The 27,376-nt window shown below is 41.1% G+C and overlaps 1 protein-coding gene across 1 annotated transcript in view; it reads right to left on the reverse strand.

Annotated features, from left to right (window-relative positions):
• The window catches only part of LOC129698777 (serine/threonine-protein kinase tousled-like 1), a 125,691-nt gene that overhangs the window by 55,663 nt on the left and 42,652 nt on the right, over positions 1-27,376 (reverse strand). Inside the window, exons 2-3 of the mRNA XM_055638029.1 lie at positions 10,441-10,553; positions 8,937-9,008 (exon numbers count right to left, since the gene is read on the reverse strand). Of these exons, the coding sequence (XP_055494004.1) occupies positions 8,937-9,008; positions 10,441-10,553 (185 nt within the window). The remainder of the gene's footprint in view (positions 1-8,936; positions 9,009-10,440; positions 10,554-27,376) is intronic.

Consider the following 27,376-nt stretch of genomic DNA (forward strand, 5'->3'; position numbering starts at 1 on the left):
TGCTGTAATTGTTATATGGTTATATGATTAAGATGTAGCAAAATCACCTAGTGGTCAACCCCAAGAATGTCAATTGTAGTGAAAAATCATAGGGATTGCAATATCCAGTCCTACTAATCAATCAATATAAAGGGAGCAAGTTTCCTTCAAGTTGAACATTATTTTGGCTTGGATATGAATCAGTTTCCTCAATGTTATTGGATTGAAATCCTGGAATTCCCTATCCAACTGCAAGTATATTCATCATCAGGCCTACAGTGGTTCGAGGTGGTGGCTTACCAACACATCAAAAGGGAAATACGGGTTGGCATTAAATGCTGGACTTCTCAGCAACGGCCCAACATATAGATTAAAAAAATAAAGAGACTCTTTTAAATAAAGAGACTTTTTTTCAGCCTGACATTCGTGTAGTATTACAGGTTAGACAGTTGGGATAAAATTATTGTAAACAATGGATCACAATTCATATAGAAAAATACATATTATGGCTCATAAGCTTATTTTAAATTAAAAAAAAATTAAAATAAATCATCCTCCAGCTGAAACCCGTTTATTAAATTGTTCCCAGGTCTGTTCAAAACAGGTGTTACCCATTTATTAGTTGGATTATGGAGAAAAACAAATACATTGCATGTGTTTTTTTTTGCATTTTTAAACTGAGAAGTAGATAAAAATCTGCACTTTTAAGATTTTTAAAATGTAACAAAATGAACCATTAAGAAACCAAAATATATTGATTTAATCAGTGCAGAAAATAAACAATGGACATTTTTGATATTGTTATAAATTGTGTTAGTGAATTTAGGCTGTGGGCCGAGGAGCTTTATTCCAGTGTTTCGTGACCCAAGTCACAGAACTGCATGAAATTTTCACATATTGTGTAAAAATGTTATATAAATCACCCCTGAAACTCGTCATGAACAAGACTTGCACATTTTAAATTAAATTAGAGAAATAACGGAAAAATTTCGGGTATTTTTAGTCCAATCAAAGCACGTTTTAACATTGAGTTGTATGCCAGTTGGCCAATCACGCGCTTTGCTTCAGGCTAGCACACAAACATAGCTGAGAGGACTTCACTGATGCCTGTTTTACTGGAGATTCCGATGAAGGTTCTTTCTAGTTCTGTGGAATACATGTCGTGGAAACCTGCAGCAGGGTAATTGAATTTAGTGAGAAAAGCATTAAGAAGGCTGAAGAATGTGCTGCTAAGTGGATAGAAGAGGAAGAAAGTCTTGAAAGCAAAGTCGCTGTTGAGGTGCTGCAGTCAAACTTTGTGAATCAACTGGAACTGAAAGGTAAGATCTAAAGTCTGAATTAATGAAAATCTATCTGTATGGACTTTAATTAATTTAATTGCACCCTTTTATAATGTGAAAAAATGAGATTTGGAAGCTGTACATTCACTCATACATTCAATCATTCATCATACATTCATTCATTCACTCACTCATCACTCACTCATTCACTTACTCATTCATTCACTCACTCACTCACTCACTCATCATTCATTCATTAATTCAGGCTAGCACACAACCCGGCCTCAGAGCTGGGGCAGCGGCAGCGGCCACCCGGCCTCGGAGCTGGGGCAGCGGCAGAAGCAGCGGCGACCCGGCATCGGAGCTGGGGCAGTGTTCTGGCGGCAGCGGCCACCCGACCCGACCGCGGGCCCAGTGTACGACATCGTCGGGAGCTCACAGTCACAGGTTGGTGACCTGTTCTCCGGAGCTCCCGCAACAACAGCTGCGTCCGCTGGACTGGAGGGCCGCAGCTTCGGCAGCTTCGACCACCCCGGGCCGCGGAGTTGAACCGGCCCGTTCGCGGAGCTCGGATTCAGCCACGAGACTGACATTACTTACCATCACCCGGCGGGGTCACAACATCTGAAGCCTGGATTGTCTCGGCGCAGAGGGAGAATAAGAAGGGATGAGACAAAGACTTAAGACTTTTGCCTTCCATCACAGTGAGGAGGTGCCTGGTGAACTCACTGTGGTGGATGTTAATTTGGTATAATAATATATAGTTTAAATGGACTGCAACACGGAAATAGGCTGCCCATGGTATAATATGGGCATTGGCCACTAGATGGTGCTTACTTTCCCGATTTCATTTTCTAATTAGTTTAATTAATTAATGTGCAACTTTTGGCAATGACGAGTTATGACTTCTTTCTCAATTATATTTCATCTAAATCTGTGGAAAATTTTCATGTAGTTTGGTGACTTGGGTCACGAAAACCGATTTCTAGACACATTTTTGATGCTCGGCCCACAGCCTAATTGCACAAAATATTGTTTTCTATTTAGCTTTAGACCTTTGCACATTGTCTAGGTTTCAACTGACGGGGATAAAGCTTACTGACAAACAGAATGAGTAAGCCACTGGGAATTTAAATTTGTTATCGTTGATTTTGTAGGAAACTAAATTATATGGCCCCTGGTTACCAGTTATATTAATACACATAAATCTACTGGGTCCTGAAAATAGTCCTTCCAAATTGATCGGAATGTAAAAGATGACAAGATAACTGACGTTATAGTTCTATTTGAATACAAAATGCAGATGTGAACAGCCTGTTCATCAGTACTTATTAAAAAATGAATTTTGGTGGAAATCCTATCCTTTTCTCTGTATTTCTTTTAATACAATTGTGATACGGTCCCATCATATTGTTTCATGCATGTTTCAAATCTTAACATCTGTGAAGAAATGTTAATTTTGCCTTCCATTATTTCTGAAATGTGGGGATCAGGTGACTTTATATATTGCAATGTATGATTAAAGTTTAAAGACTGCGCATCTCAGATACAAACTTTACATTTGATCTTCCAGAAACACAGTTAAAGAACTTCATTATATAGAACATTCTTACCATAATATAGTCCCTCCGAGTCTCTTTCGTGGGACGTGGTTACCAAACAGGCAAAGAAAAAAATGTAGATTCATTCAAAGCTTCCTTGAAGAAGTGCAACATCCTCACTGACCTGTGAACTTCTGGACCATAAAGGGGCTGTCCCACTTGAGCGACCTAATTAACGAGTTTAGAAGAGTGTCTTCGACCTTCAAACTCGCAGCATGGTCGACACGTGGTCCTAGGAGGTCCTATGATGTCGCTGGAACTCTCCTTCATGCTCGAGGGAAGTCCCTGAATACTCGTGGCCTCAGCTAGGTCACGGAAATTTTTTCAGCATGTTGAAAATGTTTCCGCGAGTAAAAATTGGTCGGCATGGTTCTTTTGAAACTCTGTATTGCAGTTGAGTGAGGTCGCTATTTAGTTACCGGCAGTCGAGGGCAGCCGTAGGCAATCTCTTTCGCTGACCGGGCATTTTGATTGGCTCATTGGAGTTTTCAGGACCAAGGAAAATGCCCGCTAAACTTTTTAAAAGTGTCTCCACTCCACAAAATACTGGAGAAACTCAGCGGGACAGGCAGCATCTCTGGATAAAAGGAATGGGTGACGAGGGAGACACAGAGATATGGAAGGGTAAGGTGTGAAATCGAGAGAACAAATGGGACGAAGTTCAAGGAAAATGTAGAATTCAATCAGGAGAGTCAGACTGGTAAAATTCAATCAGGAGCTCTGTTCTGATGAATTTTATCTTTGGATGCCTCGTTGTTCTCTTCCCCATGCTATCAATGATCTATTCTACATTTTTCTTCTAAAACTTCGTCCCCTTTGTTCTCTCGTTTTCACATCTTACCCTTCTGTATCTCTGTGTCTCCCTCTCCCCTGCCTCTCAGTTTGAAGGGTCTCGACTCAAAACGTCACCCACTCCTATCCAGAGATGCTGCCTGTCCCGCTGAGTTTCTCCAGCATTTTGTGTCTATCTTCGGTGTAAACTAGCATCTGCAGTTCCCTCCGACCCAGAATGAAAGAAGTCTGCTGGTTAATTAGATCACAAGTGATAGGAGCAGAATTAGGCCATTCGCTCCATCAAGTCTATTCTGCCATTCAAGCATGGCTGATCTATCACTCCCTCCTAACCCCATTCTCCTGCCTTCTCCCCATAACCTCTGACACCCGTACTAATCAAGAATCTAACTATCTCCGACTTAATAGCATTTACTTGTTCTGCAAACATGCAGATCCTTTGAATCAACACTGTGCGATGTATCTGTCAAAGACTGGACTGCCACCAAAACAAATCAGGTAAACACTGCCAGTATAGTGGCAACATAGATCCCATTGTCGTGGTAGGAATGCACTCAAACACGGGGGATTGTTACGATTGAAAAAAAAGCAATTGACCAAAATAAGTTATCTTGTTCAGATGAGGAAACCAGTAAATATCCCAGAATTGCAAACGCATTCTACATTAGTTGATAATGCATAGAATTGCTCAGCTGTGCCTTGTTCAGAATAAACAGGACAAATCCAATCTGGCAAATCAACAAACTTTAAAGGCCATCAACGACTGTGCTATCAAGCAGCAATTACATTCCAATAACCCGCTCACTGATACATTCTCTCATTGGATGTGGTCATTCTTAAATGCTTTTGAAGCATTCAAATACAATCTTCATCAGCACACCACAGCTCCAGATCTCATCACAGCCTTAATCCAAACATGGGCCAAAACTGGTCATGGGGGAAACATTCCAATGGCTAGGGAATACCTCTCGCAAAGCAAGTTGGCTGTGTCAATCACCCCATCCCAAGATAGGGTGTTCTTCATGGGAGCATCTTCCATCATGATCATCTTCAGCTCATCATCTATGACCTGATTTCCATCAAAACAGCTTAAGCAAGAATGTTCACGTTGTGCAATGTTTAATATTGTTTGCAACCCCTCAGCTAATGAAGCAGGCAATACCTGGTTGCAGCAAAACCAGACAACATGCAGGCATTAGCTGATAAATGACAATGAACTTTGGTGCTTCAAAAACATTTAATAAAGACTACATCCAATAAGAGAGAATATAACAGTCCTTGATAGTAACACTATCATCACTGCTTCACCCATCATTAACATCTCGAATGTCACGACTGACCAGAAAATCAACCGTACTACTTGTAGAACACTGTAGCAGGATATCTTGTGATGAGTGAGGCAAGTGTCAACATTAAAACTATCCAGCATCCACCAGGCACAAATCAGAAAAATAATGCAATATTCTCAATTTTTCTGTGTCTGGCAGATTGCAACAACACATATGGTTGATAATATCTGCAATAAAATGGCAAGTTTACTTGTTATTCCATCAACCATTCTAAGCATTCACTTATTTTACTACCAATGTACATTTGATTCTAGTGTGAGCCATCTACAAAATACACAACAGGTACTCAACCTGACACTAACAGGCAAACTCACAACCTCAAACCACTGAGGACAAAAGCTTCAAGTGCATGGAAATATCAACACCTGCATGTTCCCTTCCAAGTTGCTCGCCATCTTGACTTGGAAAGATGTTCCATCTCTGGGCCTAAACCTCAATATGTATCTATCATTACTCATACCTCCTTCCACTAACCAAACACATAATTCAAGGTTGTGGCTCAACACATCTTTGTACGCTCACTTAGAGATTGGGTAATAAGTGTTGGCCCTGGATGCAATACAGTTCCAAAAGAGTAAACAAAAATCACAATCTACCACTTAGTTTATAAATGGATAACAAAAGTTATCTGGCTTGTGATTGGACTCAATGCACATCACTAATAAACTTATTTTCGTTTTTTTTTTAAATAATGCTTCGATGTGACTTGAATGTCACTTATAAATTCATTTCCGCTGATGAAACCATTAATGTTCAAACTATAGCCTTCCCTTAAGCGTGTTTTACAAGGAGACGCCAGTGAACATTATGTATCACACAATCACCAATTGGCAACTTTGCCAACTTTACATAGTTTGAACTACAAATAATTTCCATACATCTTCCACAGCATTAACTCACATGGCCTTTCAAATGACAAAACTGATTGACACACAATGCTATTGGATCAGAAATACAAGAAGTTAGTAATATTCTTCCACATCAGGATGGTGGCAGGAGCAAGTGGATAGCCTCTGACGATGGAAATCATCATTTTCTGGGAAATTTGCTTGCCATTTTGGGTATGTTACTTGCCATTTATCAATAATTGAATGCTGCCTAGACCTGCGGAATGCAGGAATGGACTGTTTCAAGTGCTGAGAAACTGCAACTGGCAAGGGATCGAATCGTCATTTCTGACATTATAATGCAATTGAGTCATGGATTCATACAGTGTGAAAACAGGCTTTTCAGCCCAAAGTCCACGTTGACCAACATGTTCCATCTACACTGGTCCTACCTGCCTGCGTTTGGCACATATCACTCTAAATCTATCCAATCCATGTACCTTTCCAAATGTTTCTTAAACGTTCATCCTGCTTTGCATCAAGGTATAAAGTCCTGGCCTGCTCCCCCCATCTCCCTCCTCCCCTCCCTCCGCCCATGCCCCACACCTCTCTCCCCCTCCCCATCCTCTCTCCTCCCCCCCTTCCCCCACCCCTCTCTCCTCTCCCTCTCCTCACCCCTTTCCTCCCCCTCCTCCTCGCACCCCATCCCTTTCTTCCCCCCCCCCCCCCCCCTCCCCACCCCCCTTCCCCCCTCCCCACTCTTCCCCCTCCCTCCACTCTTCCTCCTCTCCCCCCTACCCCCCACACATCTCCCCCCTCCCCCTCTCTCTATCTCCCTCTCCTCACCCATCCCTCCTCCCCCACCGCCCTTCCCTCTCTCCCCCACCCCCTTCCTCTCTTCCCCGCCCCCTTCCCCCACCCCTCTGTCCCTCTTCCACCACTCCCCCTTACCCCCCCCCCCTCCCTCTCTCACTCCTCCTCCACCACACCCCACACTCCCCCTCCCTCCCCTACCACTTCCCCTACCCCCTCTGTCCCTCTTCCATCACTCCCCCTATCCCTCACCCCCTCCCTCCCCACCCCTCTCCCCCCCCCCTCCCCCACACCTCTCTCCCCATCCCCCTCTCTCACCCCATACCCCCGCTCTCCTTTCCCTCACAAATCACTCCCGTTTCCTCCTCCTCCTCTCCCCTCCCTCTCCTCTTCTCATACTCCCCTCTCCCCACCCCGTCTCCCTCTCCCCCCCTACCCCCACCTGTGTGTTTGGGGGGTGGTTAGTGTGAGTGTGATTCCGCAGCCCCCCACCCCTCCGCAAACGCGCGTTGGTGAAACAGACCCAATGGGTCTGCACTTGGTCTAGTATATATATGTGTGTGTGTGTGTGTGTGTGTGTGTGTGTGTGTGTGTGTGTGTGTGTGTGTGTGTGTGTGTGTGTGCGCGCGTATACATATATATATATATATATATATACATATACACACATATATATACGTATATACATATATATACACACATATATATATATATATACATATATATATACACACATATATATACATACATACATATATATACACATACATATATACATACATATATATACATATGCATACATATACATATATATACATATATACATACATATACATACATGCATATATATACATGCATATATATATAGTTATTTAGTTATATATAAATATACACCGTTTTGTATTCTCGTTTTATAACTGTTTATAGAGTACTACGTTTACATATTCTGTTGTGCTGCTGCAATTAAGGATTTCATTGTTCAAACTGGGACGTGAGAACAAAAAACTCTTGACGTACGTCGCTAATGTGTGGGATAGAACTAGTGTACGGGTGATCGGTGGTCGGCATGGACTCGGTGGGCTGAAGGGTCTGTTTCCACGCTGTATCTTTAAATTAAACTAAAAACACTAAAACCAGAGGTCGTCTAAAGAAGGGTCTCTACCCAAAACGTCACCCAATTTCTTCCATTCAGAGTTGCTGGCTGCTCCATGGAGTTCCCCCGCACAATTAAAGCATGGAATAGTCTTCACCCTACCCTAGTCACCCAACCAGACGCAACTAAATTTAAAGTAGCTCTTTTTTCCCCAAGAACCCTTTTTTGCTCAATTCAAAAGTCAGGAATCAAGTCAATTGTCATGTGTCCCAGATAGGACAATGAAATTCTTGCTTGCTGCAGCATAACAGAATATGTAAACATAATACAGAACAGGAGATAAAAGTTCAGTGTGTTTATATACCATAGATGATATATGTACACAATAAATAAACAGATAAAATGCAATAGACTGTTATTGTTCAGAGTTTGGAGTTTGGTAATGGACCTTCCACCACCTACAGTTTAAGTTCTATTTAGAATATTTTTGGAGCACCAGGAAACCAGAAGCAAGTTCAAGTTCAAGAGTATTTCAGGGAGTTACTCCAGTTCCAGGGAGTGATTCTGCGTTGGTTTTCAGCGGTCGCAGCGAGGCTGACCAGTTGCCGTGGCAGTGCGCATATGCAGGGCGGCCGATGATGTGCTGGCCGTGGTTGTGCGCTTATGCAGGGGGAGGATGTGCTGGCCGTAGCAGTGCGCATCAAAGATCCTATAGCGGAGGATCTTTGGTGCGCATGTGCAAGGCGGCCGGCCGTGCCGGCAGATGAGGAGCGAGCGGAGAGTGGAGACCCAACGACCCGGAAACAGATATGGATGGCGGGCGGAAACAAAGAGTGACAGAGAGAGAGATAGAGAGGGGGGCCTGCACAGAGTTGAACGGCAGATATCCAGCCTTGGCCGGAGGCCCCCTAGATTTCTAGGCCCTAGGCTTCAGCCTATGAAGCCAAGTGGTAGATCCGGCTCTGATTGCAGCAGTGCAATGATTGAGAAAATATTAAACTTTAATTGAATACTTAAAGACAAAGAATTCCAGCCAACGTATTTCACTCTAGTTTGGACGATGATATTTTCAATTAACATTATAATATATTAATAACTGAACACATTTCAGAGCAATCTTCCAAACCTAAATGGGAATTCTAATCACAATTCACATGAAGTATACCACAGGAAGTATAGCTGAAGTTCAGCTTCCTACATACCTCTGACTCTTTGTCACTTGATGATCCAAGACTTCCAAAACTGTGGTTAGAACATTCATTATTTGTTAAAACCTGTTTTGAAAAGAAAATAACAAAAATGAGTGGATTTAACAATGCATATTTTTTTATTTGTGTCAATTTTCACAAAAGTTCCTTAAGCCTAGATATTTGACAGCTTTTGCAGTCGCTTATGATCTGACGTCATGGGCAATACCAGCATCTTCAGCCAAACTTACGTTTCTCTAAACATAGATGCCTGGCCTGCTGGTTATTTCTCACATTTGCCATTTTTTTTAATTTCAGAATTATAGCATTTACAGTATTTGGCATTTGTACAAATATAATTAAATAAAACTATTGTTAAGCAATTAGTTCAAAGTAGATATCACCCATAAGGTTGTGTGTTTTTTGGGAAAAGGATCTTTTATAAAAGATTGTTATGAAAATAGTTTTAATTAAGCTGGTACCAAGAACCTATTGACAGCTTTGCATCCACCAATGATCTGACATCACAGACAACACCACCCTATCTTCAGCCATCCCCCCAGAAGGAACCTTTTTGAGAGATATTAAATAATTTTGTGGGATATTTTAAAGAACATGTTAGACTAATAACTTATCCAAAGTTTAAAATGTCTAAACTGCTTCTGTTCTTTTCATGAAAATCAACATGGGAATAGCCTTTGTGCCTCACCTGATCTGTCTTGGAACCCTCTACAGCATTTGTAATCCAAGTTTGCCTCCCTCGCTGAACTCTTACCATAATGTTGGTTCACAATGAATAACACTGATTTTTCCTCTTTACAAATCATAAAATTGCTTTCAGTTTCACAGAAAAATGAAGGCAAATCTTGCCAATTTTACTTATTTGTGCTCAAAATCTTGCCCATTATTAATTTGTGCTTTTGTCTTATGTCATTTTCTTTACATAAAATCATGCTTTATCTCAAAGGTAGACTAAATTGCTGGAGAAATTAAGTGGGTGAGGCAGCATCTATGGAGTGAAGGAATAGATGACGTTTCGGGTCGACACCCTTCTTCAGACCCTTCGCTCCATAGATGCTGCCTCACCCGCTACGTTTCTCCAGCATTTTTGTCTACCTTCGATTTTTCCAGCATCTGCAGTACTTTCTTAAACATAATGCTTTATCTCAAGGTAGCTTTTGGAAAAATAATTCATTTAAAAGAAAAAGATAAAATTATATCCAATTTGGGTGCACAGGATAAATTACAAGGCACTACAAATGCTGGAATCTTGAACAAAATAAAGTGCTTAGAGTAACATAGCGGTTCAGACAGCATTTGTGAAGGGAATGGATAAGTGGTATTTCATGTCAGGATCCTTCTTCGCCAATCCACTCCATCCACAGATGCTGCTTGACCTGCTGATTTACTCTAGCACTTTGTTTTGTTCAAGATTCCAGCATCTATATCTCCTGTGTACCCAAATAATACAGCAAATTGCACCTTTTTGTCAATATCTAGTGACCTATTGAGGACTTACTTTAGCTCCTGTGCTTCCACTTCCACTCCCAGTACTCACGCCACCCGTAAACCTCGCCTCCAGCAACTCCTGCCGTCGAGGATCGAGGCTATGAAGCTCCTCCATTGCAGCACCTTCAATAAAATCACATCAGGTTTAATTATTTCAGGTAGTAAAATACTGATAGCACAATGGCAATTTCATGAAATAAACTTGAATATTGTTTTGCAGTTAAAAAATATTTTAGGTATTAAAAAAAAAAAATGTAATTGTAAACAATAAGATTATGTTTTTACTTACCAGTTTCACCCCCCCTCCCCCTCCACCAGGCTTATTACAACACTACAAAACCATGAAAATTAAAAAGCATGACAGACCAAAACCTGTGACAAAATTTGGTAAAGGAATAAAGTTAAAAAGACTTTGACCCCCATTAATTTGGAAACAAAAAGACACAGCTGTCTTCTTTAGTGAGGAGGCAAATTCTCACTACCTTGCCCTCAAATCTGTAGGTAATTGAAAAGCTGGAGTTGAACACAACATACCAGTCACGAACATGACTCCAGGTTTCAAGCAGAACTTGCTACAACCTTAAGTGTGTATGCCAGGTATATCTGGTACAAAATAGACTACACAACAGAATAAATCAATGATTCCTCAGTGTGTGCTACCACAAATGGAGATAAGCCAATTATAATTACCATCATCACCCAATTTCACTGACATTGTCCTGCAAGCAACACTGGGTGAGCTGACTATCTAATTAAATGACTGGGATGAACAAAGTTACATTTCCTGGCCACACTCTAAAATCTTGAACTCATTGAAAATGACAGTCTATAAAGTAAATCACAATGTTGTGGCGCCACCCGGTGGTTAGGCCAATTACTATGCGAACCCGCGGCAGTCGGGTCACATGACTGGGTAATAGCAGGAAGGAGTTGTCACGAGGTATAGGGGTGTGCCCTAGTGTATATATAATGAACCCCGGGTCAACCTTCCCCCATTCGCTTGTGTGTTGTTCTCTTTGCTTTGACAATAAAGGGGCTGTCCCACAGTGGCGACCTAATCCGCGAGTTCAGGCGAGTTTGCCCTCTACCCATACTCGCAGCATGGTCGACACGAGGTCCTAGGAGGTCTTTGTAACTCTCCTTCATGCTCGAGAGTAGTCCCCGCGTACTGGAGGCCTCAGCTAGGTCATGGCATATTTTTCAACATGTTAAACAATGCCCGCACGTAAAAAAAGGTCGCCATGGAAAAAATCAATACTTTTTTACTCGTAGGTTTAGTCGAAGTAGGATGTAGTAGGTCGGCATGTTATTCGTAGGTAATCGAAGGTAATCAAAGGTAGTCGTAGAATAGTCTTCAACATAGTCGAAGGGAGGTCGTCTTCACTCCCCACTATTCCGTGTCCAATTTTCCCGAAGCTAGTCGAAGCTAGTGTTCAACATAGTCGAAGGAGGTCGAAAGAGGTCTTCTACATAGTCGAAAGAGGTTTTCAAACTCTCCTAAACTCGCCAATTAGGTCACCGCAGTGGGACAGCACCTTCAAGATCTCTGATTCACCACGCTTATTCGCCTGCCATAATGTTCTGTTCATCTTGGTCTTTGTTCAAAATCCACCTTTGTGGCCTGCTTGAGCAATACCTCAAACTGAAATCTGTTGTTCTCATTTTCCTATCCTAATCCAATGTCATGGCCATTGCCCTCATGTTTGTGTGTGGTGTCCCAGCCCAACGAGATCTGCTTGCACCAAATCTAACGGCTCGCACTCCCCCCCCCCTTCCCCTAATTTTTATTCATCACCCTTTGATAGTGGTCTTGCATCATTTAGTTCCCAAATTTTAGAATTTTGTTTGCCATTAGAGTTCCACTGCCTCTTTACGGCGGCAGGCGCGGGCACACCGCGACGCCCTGTGTCTCCCTTTCAAGGGAGATGCTAAAAATGCATTTCGTTGTCTCTGTACTGTACACTGACAATGACAATAAATTGAATAATTTCATTTTTTTTCATTTTAAATCTGCAACAAATTCTACTTTGAGAATATAACACTGAACATAAGAAAAATATATTCAAATTTAACATAATGATGGAACATGCTGTTAATGATGAAAAGAGTAAAATACTGCAGGTGTGAGGAAGCTAAAAATAAAAAACAAAATGGTGGAAACACCTGATCCACCAGCTGTAGTGAGAAAGGTAACACTGGCATTCTGGACAGCAGACCAAGTATTGCAATACTTTGTTTTTATTTCAATCACAATAAGAATCTAAATTTTGAAGATAGACACAAATGCTGGAGTAAGTCAACGGGTCAGGCAGCATCGCTAGAGAAAAGGAATAGGTGGCAGTTTGGGTAGCAACCCTTCGTCAGACTCAAGTTTGAAAATACACTTAGTAGGTATGTTACAAAACCTACCCGAATTGTGGCTGAGAATCTGCCCCAGGCCGTGTGCGCGATTTTGGCGCTGTTTAGAGGGGGCTGGTTTAAAACGCGATTTTTACTAGGCTGTTCCAATCGAAGATGTTCAGCCTAGTAAATCATTAACGAAAAATCGCTGAAAGACCCCGTCGCGAAAGGTATTATTAGTTTTTATGGACTTGTATAATAGTTATAGTAGTTTTAAAATTACTCTCTAAACCCGCGACCTCTCGCAGCCCCAGGGTTTTATAAAGCAAACAATTAAAGGTATGTACCTTATTTTTACATTAAAAGGGGCTTCTTAAGAACCCTCTATATAAAATTTTCTATAGCGAGTAGCTCATTTTGGGCTCTTATCCCGCAGTATTTTTCTGGGCATTTGAGGGCACAAATCTACTGCAATGTGAATGTTCTAAACCAGCGCGTTCACAGGAACCCACTAGAAAGCTGATTTAAATGGACTTTAATTTACAGCAATTGAACACTAAATTCCTTCCATTTGGCCTATAAATTGATGTAAATGAGATTTAAAAATCATGTTTTATTGTGAATTATTTGTGAATATTATTTGGACACTTAGGCTATTTAAAAATGTTAATCATTTATTAAGAAATGGATAGATGTTTAGATCTAATAATTGAAGTTTGAAATTAGCTACAATTGGGTAACTAACTAATTATATGCTTTAATTTCAGGTCATCCAAGTAAGATTATTTTATATTTGTTTCAGAATGGTTCAATCTATGATAACTGAAAATTTCATTCAGTTCTCTTAATTTTTAAGAAGGTTATGGGCTTTTGACTGTCCACGATCACAGCTTTTTTGTTATGTCCATAGAAAATCAATAGGGAACAAGATGCTAATTTCCGAGTATGAAAATGGCCATAACTTTTTTATTACTTGAGATATGAAAGTGAATTAGATGTAAAATTAAACTTATTTTTATGCTTTATCTGGTGGGATAATTGCAGACTTGATTTTTTAAATCTCAAAATTTTGTAACATTGCTACACTTAGCAATTGGAATTATAAGTCTTGCTGAGTCTGCAAACAATCAATAAGGAAAGTTAAAGTATTAGATTTTCACTTCACATCGATCATTTACAGTTCACAATTTCTCATTGACCAAAGGTGCGTCTCATGCCAATGATATTGCGTATTAGTGAAATTCTCTACCTACAACAGAGGCTTATAACTTACCATTATGTCTCCATAGATGCTGCCTCACCCACTGAGTTTCTCCAGCATTTTTGTCTACCTTCTAATTGATGCAATGTATTACCACTTTAAAAGGAACTTAAACTGCACAGGGAATTTAGCATATCTTCTCATATTTGATTTTAAATGTTTTCATTCAGAGCAGTATCCTGTATGCAATGGTTTTCAGCTGCTTGCACCAGTTTAACTTCAGAAGTGGAGTCACCACAACATGCACAGCTCCTCAGGAAATGAAGTTGTTCATGTCTGAACACAGAAAGAACAACATCATGTGCAGGGACAAGTTGATAGAGCGAGTGACGTTCTGGCCATTCAGGATAGGCGGAATCCATCTCCAACAAAGTACAGTCGAACCATCATGCTGGACATTTAGTGGTATTACCAAATTTACCAACAGTCCAGACCAATGACCAGAATTTTAACTGGACCGAGGTAAATCCTATAGGTACAAGATCTGGTGTAAAGGCCATTTGGCTTTATTTTGTGTATCATAAATTATGGCATTTGCCTTTAAATTTAGTCTGCCCGTAATTATGTGGTGGGAGTTATTACGTAGTCAGAGGCGTGTTTGCTGCTGGGCTTCTTGCGCAGAAGTTGTTTTTTTTTAGTTAGTTTAGTTCGGAGGACCATGGTTGAAGGAATAACTTTCGACCATGAGGAGTTTTCTAACGTTTCTAAGCGACATGCTGAAGTTTGACGAAGATTAAAGTGTACGAGTAAAAGAAGAAAGTTGGACGAATATCTTACTGTGTTTCTTCAACAATAAAGAAACTATTAATCAATACTGTGTAATGAAGATTTATCTTTCGAGATGCTTGAAAAGTCGTGTGGCGAGCTCACATGCGTAAAAAGACATTCTCCTAATGCCTACTAATGTTTTCTCCAATGGCTAGAGAGATAACGGAGCGATCCCTTGAACGATATAATAATCCGCCAATATACCTGGTACTCTGTGACTCAGCTTTAAAGCCTCAAAAGCCATTCCATTAATAATAAAATGAAATACAAGTTGGCCAGACAAGTATGGCTCCAACAGGACTCAAGAGTCCAACATCATTCAGTGCAAAGCAAAGTACTAGACTGGCATCCCTCACTGACAATGCTGCTACTAGCCATGCATCATCAGCAAGCTTGAATTAATTACAAAATGTTGGAGTAACTCACGGGGTCATGGATAGATGGCATTTTCACATTACATTCACCAACTTTTGGTAATCTCTACAAAACCCCCCCTTCCCGTTCCCCCCACATTAACCCCCCCCCCCCCCATTTTCTTCTGCTTCCCTGAGACACGGCTTACCTTGCACCTATCCCTCCCCTCCATTCCTAAACAATTCATAACTCGTCAATTCTCTATACACAATTTGCAACTCTATAATCCTTTTGTCTCACACCTCTGGCCTTTGTCCAACCATCTGCCTATCAAAACCCCTCCTCGGCCATGTTCCCCCATGACCTGCCTTGCTTTGTCCTGCCCGTCCACTCTTCCAGCTTTCTTTCCCAGTCTGAAGAAGGGTCCCGACTTGAGACATCGCCTATCCTAATCTCCAGGTATGTAGCCTGACCGGCTGAGTTACTCCAGCATTTTGTATCCTTCCCTAGTAAACCTACATCCGCATAAACGGAATAAATTACACTTGATCCCCTTACCCAAAGCATTGCTATGGAATGTGGACAGCTGGGGAATCTGCACCAATCCCTGTAAACCCAACAAAACACAGCCTCACAACCCGTCAATAACTTGTTTATTCCAACTGTTTTTTATCCATCAAGCAAGCCAATGTATTATTCCTTTTGCTTTACACTCTAATTTTGTTTAATAATCTTGTGTGACACTTTATTGCAGGTCTTCCCAAATAAGATTCCTATTTTATAAATCCATGGAGACTAATAGTATAGATTTTTTTCCATGTGCCCCGTTATCAGTTCCTTAATAACAGCCGGCACCTCGGATTCTTTTTTAAAGTCCAGGCAGCAAGTGCAATTGGGAGGCTGAAGAGGAGAGGGAGGGAGTTTTGGTTAGGCCATATTTAGGATTGATGGATGCACTTGTGGTCACTGCACTAAAGGAAGGATGTGAAAACTTGAGAGGGTTCCCAAGTTACCATAAGGAGAGGCTGGACAAACTTGGATTGATTTCTCTGGAGTGTGTTGGAAGCTGACAGATGTATACAAAATTATGAAAGGCACAGATAAAGTATAGTCAGAATCTATATTCCCCAATGGTGGGAAGGACAAATGCTAGGGGGCATAGTTTTAAGTTTATAGGGTGAAGGTTAAAAAGAGCTATGAAAGCCAAGTTTTTATTTAAATGGACTGGTAGATGCTGAAATGTGCTGCCAAGGGAGGTGATAGAAACATATAATATAGTAATATTTAACAGGTATTTGGACAGACACATACAGACAAATAGGATTGGTTAACTTGGCATCACCGTTGGCTCAAACATGGTGGGCTGAAAGGCCTGCTCATGCGTTGTATTGTTCCATGTACAGTTCAATTTAAATTAACAGTATTATACTGCACCATTAAGTAAAATATGTTTTAAATGTCCACAGTTATTAGCCTAAATATCAATGATTCCAAGATTGTGCCACAAGAAATTGCATTATTAACTAAACAACAAATTAACGGAACTACAATTTCTTTCAGTTCCTTTATAATCTTTTTGTTAGAAAACGCAATATTGACATAATTTAATCACTGCAAATAGATGGGGCCCTGGAAAGAAGGCGCCTGGAATAATGTGCACAGTTCTGGTTCTCCCTACTTAATACAAGATATACAGCGCCCTCCATAATGTTTGGGACAAAGACCCATCATTTATTTATTTGCCTTTGTACTCCACAATTTGGGATTTGTAATAGAAAAAAAAATCACATGTGGTTAAAGTGCACATTGTCAGATTTTAATAAATGCCATTTTTATACATTTTGGTTTCACCATGTAGAAATTACAGCAGTGTTTATACATAGTCCCCCAATTTCAGGGCACAATAATGTTTGGGACACAGCTGTGTCATGTAAATGAAAGTAGTCATGTTTAGTATTTTGTTGCATATCCTTTGCATGCAATGACTGCTTGGAGTTTACGATTCATGGACCACCAGTTGCTGAGTGTCTTCTCTGGTGATGCTCTGCCAGGCCTGTATTGCAGCCATCTTTAGCTAATGCTTGTTTTGGGGCCTAGTCCCCTTCAGTTTTCTCTTCAGCATACAAAAGGCATGCTCAATTGGGTTCAAATCGGGTGATTGACTTAGCCACTCAGAAATTTACAATGTTTTAGCTTTAATAAACTCATTTGTTGATTTAGCAGTATGTTTGGGATCATTGTCTTGCTGTAGAATGAGCCACCGGTCAATGTATTTGGAGGCATTTGTTTGAACTTGAGCAGATAGGATGTGTCTATACACTTCAGAATTCATTATGCTACTACCATCAGCAGTTGTATCATCAATGACGATAAGTAAGCCAGTACCTTCAGCAGCCATACATGCCCGGTCCATAACACCCACACCACCGTGTTTCACAGATGAGGTGGTATGCTTAGGATCTTGGGCAGTTCCTTCTCTCCTCTCTGATATAAGTTAATCTTTGTCTAATCTGTCCACAATACCTGCTCTTTTAAGTACTTCTTGGCAAACTGTAACCTGGCCATCCTATTTTTGCAGTTAACCAGTGGTTTGCATCTTGCAGTGTAGTCTCTGCATTTCTGTTCATGAAGTCTTCTGCAGACAGTGATCATTGACAGATCCACACCTGAAGAGTGTTTCTGGTCTGTCGGACAGGTGCTTGGGGATTTTTCTTTATATAGAGGGAATTCTTCTGTCATCAGCTGTGGAGGTCTTCCTTGGCCTGCCAGTCCCTTTGCGATTAGTAAGGTCACCAGTGCTCTCTTTCTTCTTAATAATGTTCCAAACAGTTGATTTTGGTAAGCCTAAGGTTTGGCTGATGTCTCTAACAGTTTTATTATTGTTTCTCAGTCTCATAATGGCTTCTTTGACTTTCATTGGCACAACTTTGGTCCTCATGTTGATAATCAGCAATAGAAGTTTCCAAAGGTGATGAAAAGACTGGAGGAAAGACTAGGTGCTGAGAGCTCTCTTATACCTACATTATGGAGGCAATTAAACACACCTGAGCAATTACAAACACCTGTGAAGCCGCGTGTCCCAAACATTATGGTGCCCAGAAATGGGGGGACTATATATAAAGACAGCTGTAATTTCTACATGGTGAAACCCAAATGTATAAAAATACCCAATGTGCACTTTAACCAGATGTGAATTTGTTCTATTACAAATCTCAAATTGTGGAGTACAGAGGCAAAATAAATAAATGATGGGTCTTTGTCCCAAACATTATGGAGGGCACTGTGCATGCCACAGAGGAAAAGTACAGAAAAAAATCCACGAGATTGGCTCTAGGGATGGTTTGCTCTGAAGAGCGATTAACTATTCTCCAGAGTTTAGAACAACTCAAGGAAATCTTACAAAATTCTTAGAGAGCTCAGTAGCATGGTTGTCCTGGCTGAGCAGTCCACAACCAAAGATCAGCCTCAACATTACGGGTAGGGTTCTTAGGACTGAACAATTTCTTCAGGCAGATTGACAAATCCTTGGACTTGTCTACTCTCCAGAGCTAATTACACAGTTGAATATTTCCATGAGCAAGATATCTACCCTCTTACTAAAAATGTTTGAACTGTGGGTAAACTCAGCTGTTGTTTTCAGTTAAGAACTGCTCAGGCTAAAGACAACCAAAATAGATCTGTGCAGCTGATTTTCAGGAACCACTTACAGCCTTCTTATACAGGCCTTATCATCTGATTTTCTCAACAGAAGGATCAAACATGAATGTAATGACTCCCACTACAAAACTGATCAGAAGTGAAGTGCAGCATACTCTGGTTATGCGCCACTAAGCGTATGGAAGTGGATAATAAACAAGCACGTTTTTAGTAAAAATCTCACTCAAATGTGAAACCACGAGCAGATGGATCTCACTTGACAGTATTATTGCTGATTACATCTTTGGTTTACGTAGTGAAGGTCGTATAAATCTACTACTTATAACAAAATTTACTAAACACAAGACTATAGGCAACAACTAAACTGGTTAACTACCGAGTGCTATTGAGAGAAAAACTAGCAGGTATCCTGCATTAAAGAAAATAACACTGACGTCAAAAGTTTTTCTTTTTTTTTCGCGGGCCTATCAGCAAACTCCTGCTCTGCTAATGATTCATATAATTAGATCACTGGAGAATGGTCATAAGATTCAGGATTTCCTCAAACTCAAAACTTAATGACACTTCCTGAGAAACACCTCCAATTCCATGTGGAAGTCCAACATAAATTCAACACAAACTGGGCCACAGTGTCTAGCTTTCCTCTCCGTGCATGGTGGGTGTTACAGAGTCTTTCAAAAGGAAGCTGAGGAGTACTACCAATTTACAGAATGAAACATCTTAGTTGTCAAAGTCAACTAAACAGCTGTTATAAATAGCTGTGAAAACACATGAACACCAACTGAGAATTAAATCCATCAAAACAAAGGTAAACAAAAAATAACATTAAATCAGGGCTGCCAACATTGGGTGAGAGTTCAGTGAGAAATTGCAATGAAGTGCAGCGATCAAGCCCGAGGGAGGACGGGGGCGATGTCCCCCCTCCAATGGTAGGGAACTTTTGCATTTTAGAGCTTAAAATTGTGCAATCTGGTGCATACTGTAGCAAGTCTTTTAACTTGCACTTGAATGCAACATTTATGCTTTAAATTGGATTAGGTATGAATAGGTTTAGGCTAAATTACATTACTAATTACATTCCACAGTAGAGCCAGGCTCTAACAGGTGCAGCACTTAAATGACCTGGAAATCAGATTATAATTCATGCTGCTATATATATATATAAATATAATATATATATTATATATAATCTATATTACTAAAAGTCTGTTCTTGACCGGTTTTGGCCATCTGTGCTGCAATTTCCGAGAGAACGCCACCTACGGCCGTCATTTTTGGCCACCTCGCTCAGAGCCCCCCTCCGTCGTATGTGTGCCGAGGATTTTTCCCATCGATGAAAACTGACAGAGATATTAATGATTTTACAAAATTCCCCATTCTCTCTGCTGCCCCCGCTGGCGGCAGGGGGGGGGGAAGGGACTATAAAACCAGGAGGTGGTGTGCCCCAATCAGTCTCTACAAGATGGAGGAAGGCAGAGGGTCACGTTTCTCTGAGCTGTGAATAACACTGAATATATGTCTACTCCAATGTAAGTGCCCTTAGTGGTTCTAAAACGCTTGCAGAATGTGTCTATTGGTTCTAAAATGTTTGCAAAAAGTGTCTCTTTTGGTTCTACAATGCTTGCAGAATGTGTCTCTTTTGGTTCTAAAATGTTTTTTAGGTTCTCCTTCCCCTTTCCTCTGATCCCCCCCCCCCCCCCCCCCCCCTCCCCTCTCCTCTCCCTCTCCCCCCCTTTTTCCAAATCCTCTCCCCCCCCCCTCTCCTCTCCCTCCCCCCCTCTCTCTCCCTCCCCTTTTCTCCCCCCCTCCCCTCCACCCTCCCCTCCACCCCCCTACTCCCCCCTCCCTCTCACACAACCTCTCTCTCCCCCCCTCCCTCCTCCCCCCCCCCTCCCTCCTCCTCTCCCCCCCCCCCCTCCATCCCCCCCACCCTCCCTCCCCTAAACCCTCCATCCACACCCCCTACCCTCTTCCCTCCACCCTACCTCCCCCTCCCTGCTCCCCCCCTACCTCACACCCCCCTCTCTCTCCCTCACTCACACCTCTCCCTCAATCCCTCCTCCCCCACCTTTCCCCCCTCACCCACCCTCCCTCCTCTCCTCTCCGTCCCCTCTCCCTCTTGCACCTCTCTCTCTGTGGCTCTCTCTCTCTGTCTCTCTGCCGTCACTCTCTACCCCTGCCCCCCACCCTCTCTAGGTGTGACTGCAAGTTGGGAGCTATGCATCAGTAGATAGGGTGTTTATGGGGTAAAAGGAGCAAATGAATAATATTAATATAATATCAAGGGGGGTAATTAGCGTGAGTGCGGGGGTGGGGGGGGGGATAGTTAGTGTGTGTGATGCTGCATGCCGCCTCCCCCCCCACAACCGCACTTTGAGGGAACAGACCCAACGGGTCTGCACTTGGTCTAGTATAATATATATATATATATATATATATATATATATATATATGCCAGTGGGGGGAGGGCTTTCTGGAGAGCTAATATGGGTGTTGTGGGCTGAAGGGACTGTTTTCCAGAGGGCTAGTATGGACATTATGGGCCAAATGGAGTCTTGGGCTGGTGGTTCAGTCATTCAAGCCTGTTGTGCTGGCAGCTCACTCACTCACGGCTGGTGGGCTGGCCACCAAATTCAAGTGCAGTTTCATACCATTTCAAGCAGGGTGCAAGGCCACTAAAGACAGCGAATCGTGATCTCTCCCTCCTCAATCTTGCAGAGACTGAGTCATGCCCACACTTCAGGGTTTTATAGTCCCTCCCACCAGAAGGGGCATGGCCTTCATGGCATGATTGACAGGAGAGAGAATCTCAACATTTGTAAAACACTAATAACTCTTTTATTTCTCATCGATGGGAAAAATCCTCGGCACCTGATGAGTGGAGGGGGACTCCGAGTAAGATGGCCAAAAATCACAGCCGTACGTGGTAGCGTTTTTTCTCAAAATCAATATAAGCGCAAACAGGAAGTGGTCAAGATCAGACTTTTAATAATGTACACACACACACATATATATATATGTAAGAGAGGGAGAAAAAAAACATAGAAACAAGGCAAGAGGAGTCAGACTTCCATCACTGTTCTGCATAAATAAATTGTGTGTGAGAGTGTGTGTCAGTGAAGCGGCGACAACACCCGGAGTGAGCAGACATTCGACACTTGGCGATGTCCAAGGAGCCTTTCCCTCCTCCCCCAACCGTCTCCATCCCCTGCCCCTCCGGGAATGTGTCCAGCTGGGGTCCGGGGGAGGTGAGTGTTAGTGACCCGGGGGTTGGGCATCGGAGAGGAGCCTTAGCCCGAGATTCATCCCCGTGGCTCCGGAGGCGGCACCGATGCCTCCGCTCACCCAGTCCGCTCCTGGCTCCAGGCCGGGGTTAAAACTCCATGGGGTGTGGACAGAGCGGCCGCTGGAGCCGCCGGAGGTGAGGGTGGGAGGTGTGAGCAGTGCCTCAGGGGTCGGTGTTGGGACCACTGCCGTGACTCACCTTTAGACTTTAAACTAAACTCCTTTTTTTCAGAAACCTTCCCGCAGGCCGGTAGTTTGACAGCCCTGCTTTAAACCAATGCCCCCTAGTTCTTGAATCACATATCCCGGGAAAAAGATTTTGCATTTACCATGTATATTTCCCTCGTGGTTTTTACTCACCTCTCAAACAATTTTTGCTTTAATTTGAATTTCCAGTTGCTGAGTGTCAAATGGAATAATTAGCACTGCAGAATTTGCCATTTTAAATAGCGTGCGATGGGCTTAAGCCAATCAAATTGTTCGTTATTTACGGGCAACCCGCTGACAGAAAGCTATTCTCATTGCTGAGTGTGGAGGAGTGTGGAAGCCTTGGACGAATTGAATTTTTCGTGACTTTCTTAAGTTTTAAAAAACATTTTGAGCATGAGAATACTGTGATCAGCGTGAGCGTGTGAATCGAGTGAAATGCATGATTCTCACACAAAATGCGTGCGAGTTACAGCCCTGTTAAATTTACCTAATCAAATTAATTTTCAAAGCCAAAGTGCCAAACATATTACAACAAAAGGCATGCTAACTATAGATTAATCACCTATTTGTTACTGTAATGAATTTTGATAGGATAACTAGTCATAACATACCACCACCTCTTCAAGGGGAATATCCCTTTAGCCAGAGTTCAAAAAGCAAACATGCGGTGGTGACCACAATATTACTATAGTGACATTATTTCCAGTCAGCATGTAGTCTTTGGACAGGCCAGTTCCAAGTTGAGTATAGTCAAATGTATTTAATTTTAAATGCATGATAAATTTATCATCTTCAATGTCATTTGGTCCATCTTCTCTAATTAAAAATGTCACAAACCACCTTCTGAATGTTTCACTGGATATCCCAAACTCACTAATTGAACCTCTTCATTAATAATTTGTATTTTTACGTATCAATGGAAGGAACGTCCACGATTGCTACATACTGAAGTCTATCAATGAATTTCTCAATATTGCCTGGAGTTATGACTGAACGTTCAGCAATCTTGCTTATCATGTTCTAAATGATAAGTTGATAACCATTGAACCATAAATCTCAACTAATGCAATAAACAGCAATAAGATCAGACAATATGCATATCCACATTTTTGCAGAAATGCTCTTTATCCCTGGAAACATTTCCTTCATTCTCAAATCCTTCTAAAAACAAAATATTAACAAATAATATAAAAAGCAAACTCCAACATACAAACAACTCAGTGCATAACAGTATACCTGATGAAAATTTCATGCCAAGCAAAATGAAGTATTTGGTTAAGTGACAAATGCTTTGTAAAATAATCCTAATACAAAAAGGCAATCTGATGAAAGATTATCATCTGAAATGTTAACCGATTCTCTTGCCACAGGTGATGTTTTTAATCCCATTATTTCCAGCATTTTCTATTTTTATTTTAACATTGGAATTTCAAGGAGACATCTGAGAGGGAACAAGAGGGGAAGATGTTTAGGGAGGAATAATTTAATACCCGGAGATGCTAATGACAGAGCAATGAATGTCAGGGAGGTGCAAGAGATTGCATGCCTGACTGTGACGATATCTATCCTATCTCAGATTACTACGCTTCTTTCATCTCCGTCCCCATTTATCCAGCAAGGCAAGTGCTTTCTAACTCAAGGGGTAAAGATGGCGCATAACCTGGCAGAAAAACTGACAGCCAGAAGATACTGTCACTAAGTAACCTCTGTGCTCAGTAAACATATCTATCCCAACGATGCAAGTGTATGTTAAAAATAGTACTCAAGTTAAAAGTTCTATATTTATATTTCAGACCAATATTTATTTTCTGTACCCATCAAACTTTGCACATAACTGCCCACAAAACATCACAAAACATTGCATTGGGTGCGCTAGATCCTAAGAATTCTGTTCTTTACACACGATGTATAAAACTCAAATGCAATTATAAATCTTCAACTTCATTAAAGTTAATGGATATACAATAGCCGGTAAGAAAACCTGTCTCTCCGATAACATCATGGTACAATTTCAAGGTCTTCCTCAATACCACTGATCACCAGGGTCATATCATACACGCATGTAATTAGTTCTACCTGTATCTAAATTATACTCCTGTACCCATCTCGAATGTCTATAAATACATTCTGTGTACAGTAGAGAGCATATTGACTGGTTGCATCATGGCCTGGTTCGGCAAATTGAATGTCCAGGAGCGGAAAAGACTGCAAAAAGTCTGAGCTCCCCACCATCGAAGGGATTTATCAGAGTCGCTAGCAACATCAGAGATCCACACTATCATGGCAAAACACTCATTTCACCACTGCCATCGGGAAGAAGATACAGGAGCCTGAAAATTGTAACGTCCAGGTTCAGGAACAGCTTCTTCCCTACAGCCATCAGGCTATTAAACACTATGACCTCAAAAAAGCTCATACAGTGGCTTGCAAACGTTTTCATACCCCTTGAACTTTTCCACATTTTGTCACATTACAACCACAAACGTAAATACGTATTATTCACAATGTCAGGTATCTAGGTCACACTAATCCATTATTCTTACAGTCAAAATTATTAAAATTAGAAGATTTGGTTGCATTTAAAACAGCACAGATAATGTTTAGGGCCAAAAATTAAAACTTACCTGGAAATTTACAAACATTATTCAATGAGCGAGTGGGGGGTTATAATTTAAGAAGAATATTTAATTTTAAGGTACAAAGAGTCCGCACAACCAGAAAAACTTTTTGTATTTCGGTCTGTGGAGTAGGATTGTGGAACAGTTTGAATGTGGAGTTAAAGCAATGTCCAAATATGAACCAGGTCAAAATGACATACAAAAAACTTTTTTTCACAAGGTACAGGGATGAAGGGGATGGTTGACAAACATGGGTTAATGTTTATTTATTATTTTATTTATTATTTAGTTGCAAAAGTATTCAGCCCCCTTTATTCTGATACCCCTAAATAAAATCCAGTGCAACCAATTGCCTTCAGAAGTCACCTAATTAGCAAATAGAGTCCACTTGGGTGTAATCTAATCTCAGTATAAATACAGCTGTTCTGTGAAGGCCTCAGAGGTTTGTCAGAGAACATTAGTGAACAAACAGCATCATGAAGCCCAAGGAACACACCAGGCAGGTCAGGGATAAAGTTGTGGAGATGTTTAAAGCAGGGTTAGGTTATAAAAAAAAGATCCCAAGCTTTGAACATCTCACGGAGCACTGTTCAATCCATCATCCGAAAATGGAAAGAGTATGGCACAACTGCAAACCTACCAAGACATGGCCGTCCACCTAAACTGACATGCCGGGCAAGGAGAGCATTGATCAGAGAAGCAGCCAAGAGGCCCATGGTAACTCTGGAGGAGCTGCAGAGATCCACTGCTCAGGTGGGAGAATCTGTCCACAGGACAACTATTAGTTGTGCACTCCACAAATCGGGCCTTTATGGAAGAGTGGCAAGAAGAAAGCCATTGTTGAAAAAAAGCCATAAGAAGTCCCGTTTGCAGTTTGCCACAAGCCATGTGGGGGACACTGCAAACATGTGGAGGAAGGTGCTCTGGTCAGATGAGACCAAAATTGAAGTTTTTAGCCTAAATGCAAAACGCTATGTGTGGCGGAAAACTAACACTGCACATCACCCTGAACACACCATCCCCACTGTGAAACATGGTGGTGGCAGTATCATGCTGTGGGGATGCTTTTCTTCAGCAGGGACAGGGAAGCTGGTCAGAGTTGATGGGAAGATGGATGGAGCCAAATACAGGGCAATCTTGGAAGAAAACCTGTTAGAGTCTGCAAAAGACTTGAGACTGGGGTGGAGGTTCACCTTCCAGCAGGACAACGACCCTAAACATACACCCAGAGCTACAATGGAATGGTTTAGATCAAAGCATATTAATGTGATAGAATGGTCCAGTCAAAGTCCAGACCTAAATCCAATTGAGAATCTCTGGCAAGACTTGAAAATTGCTGTTCACAGACGCTCTCCATCCAATCTGACTGAGCTATTTTGCAAAGAAGAATGGGCAAAAATTTCAGTCTCTAGATGTGCAAAGCTGGTAGAGCCATACCCCAAAAGACTTGCAGTTGTAATTGCAGAGAAAGGTGGTTCTACAAAGTATTGACTCAGGGGTGCTAAATACTTTTGCACGCCACACTTTTCAGTTTTTTATTTGTAAAAAGATGTGAAAACCATGTATCATTTTCCTTCCACTTCACAGTTATGCACCACTTTGTGTTGGTCTATCACATAAAATCCCAATAAAATACATTTACGTTTGTGGTTGTAACGTGACAAAATGTGGAAAAGGGGTATGAAAACTTTTGCAAAACATTTGCAAGCCATATATATATTTATATATGTGTGTGTGTGTGTGTGTGTGTGTGTGTGTGTGTGTACATTATACACATTGAACATTTTTTTTCTCTTATCATATTGTTTACAATGTACTATGTTTGCATATTCTGTTGTGCTGCAGCAAGTAAGAATTTCATTGTTCTATCTGGGACATATGATAATAAAACACTCTTGACTCTTGAAATACTATATTCAAATCATCTATAAAAATAATCAAATTCACATAATTGACTGCTTCTTACTTTATTTTATACATTCCCATTATTGTAGCTGCACTACAGATGTTGCATTTTCCTCAACCATTATGTGAGCTGACTCGTCAAAATCTCAAAGTATATTAGCTGCACTATTAGTTGCTTCAAATTACACCTTTACCTCATATATCCTAAGTATTACAAATTACCATAGACATTTATGAGTGAAAACATAATTCATAAATTGACTGCTGCACAATATAGCAGGAATTTTAAACACAACCCTTCAACAGATACAATACAAAAGAAATAAAATAAAACTAAAGTGAAAATGTAATAGGAGGCTCATTTTGTGGCCTCACTCTAAATCAGAAAGTAATGACAGTCATTAGAATAAGAACAGTTTTTTTTTAAATTTTATTTGGTTACTTTTTAAAACTCTCATATCATTACCAAGCTTCAAACAACAAGATAAACTTAATAGTGTTTAGAGGATAAGGAGATAACTTATTTTAAAATAGAATCTACTGTATTA

The sequence above is a fragment of the Leucoraja erinacea genome, chromosome 7, assembly GCF_028641065.1.
Source record: "Leucoraja erinacea ecotype New England chromosome 7, Leri_hhj_1, whole genome shotgun sequence".
Classification (NCBI taxonomy): Eukaryota; Metazoa; Chordata; class Chondrichthyes; order Rajiformes; family Rajidae; genus Leucoraja; species Leucoraja erinaceus.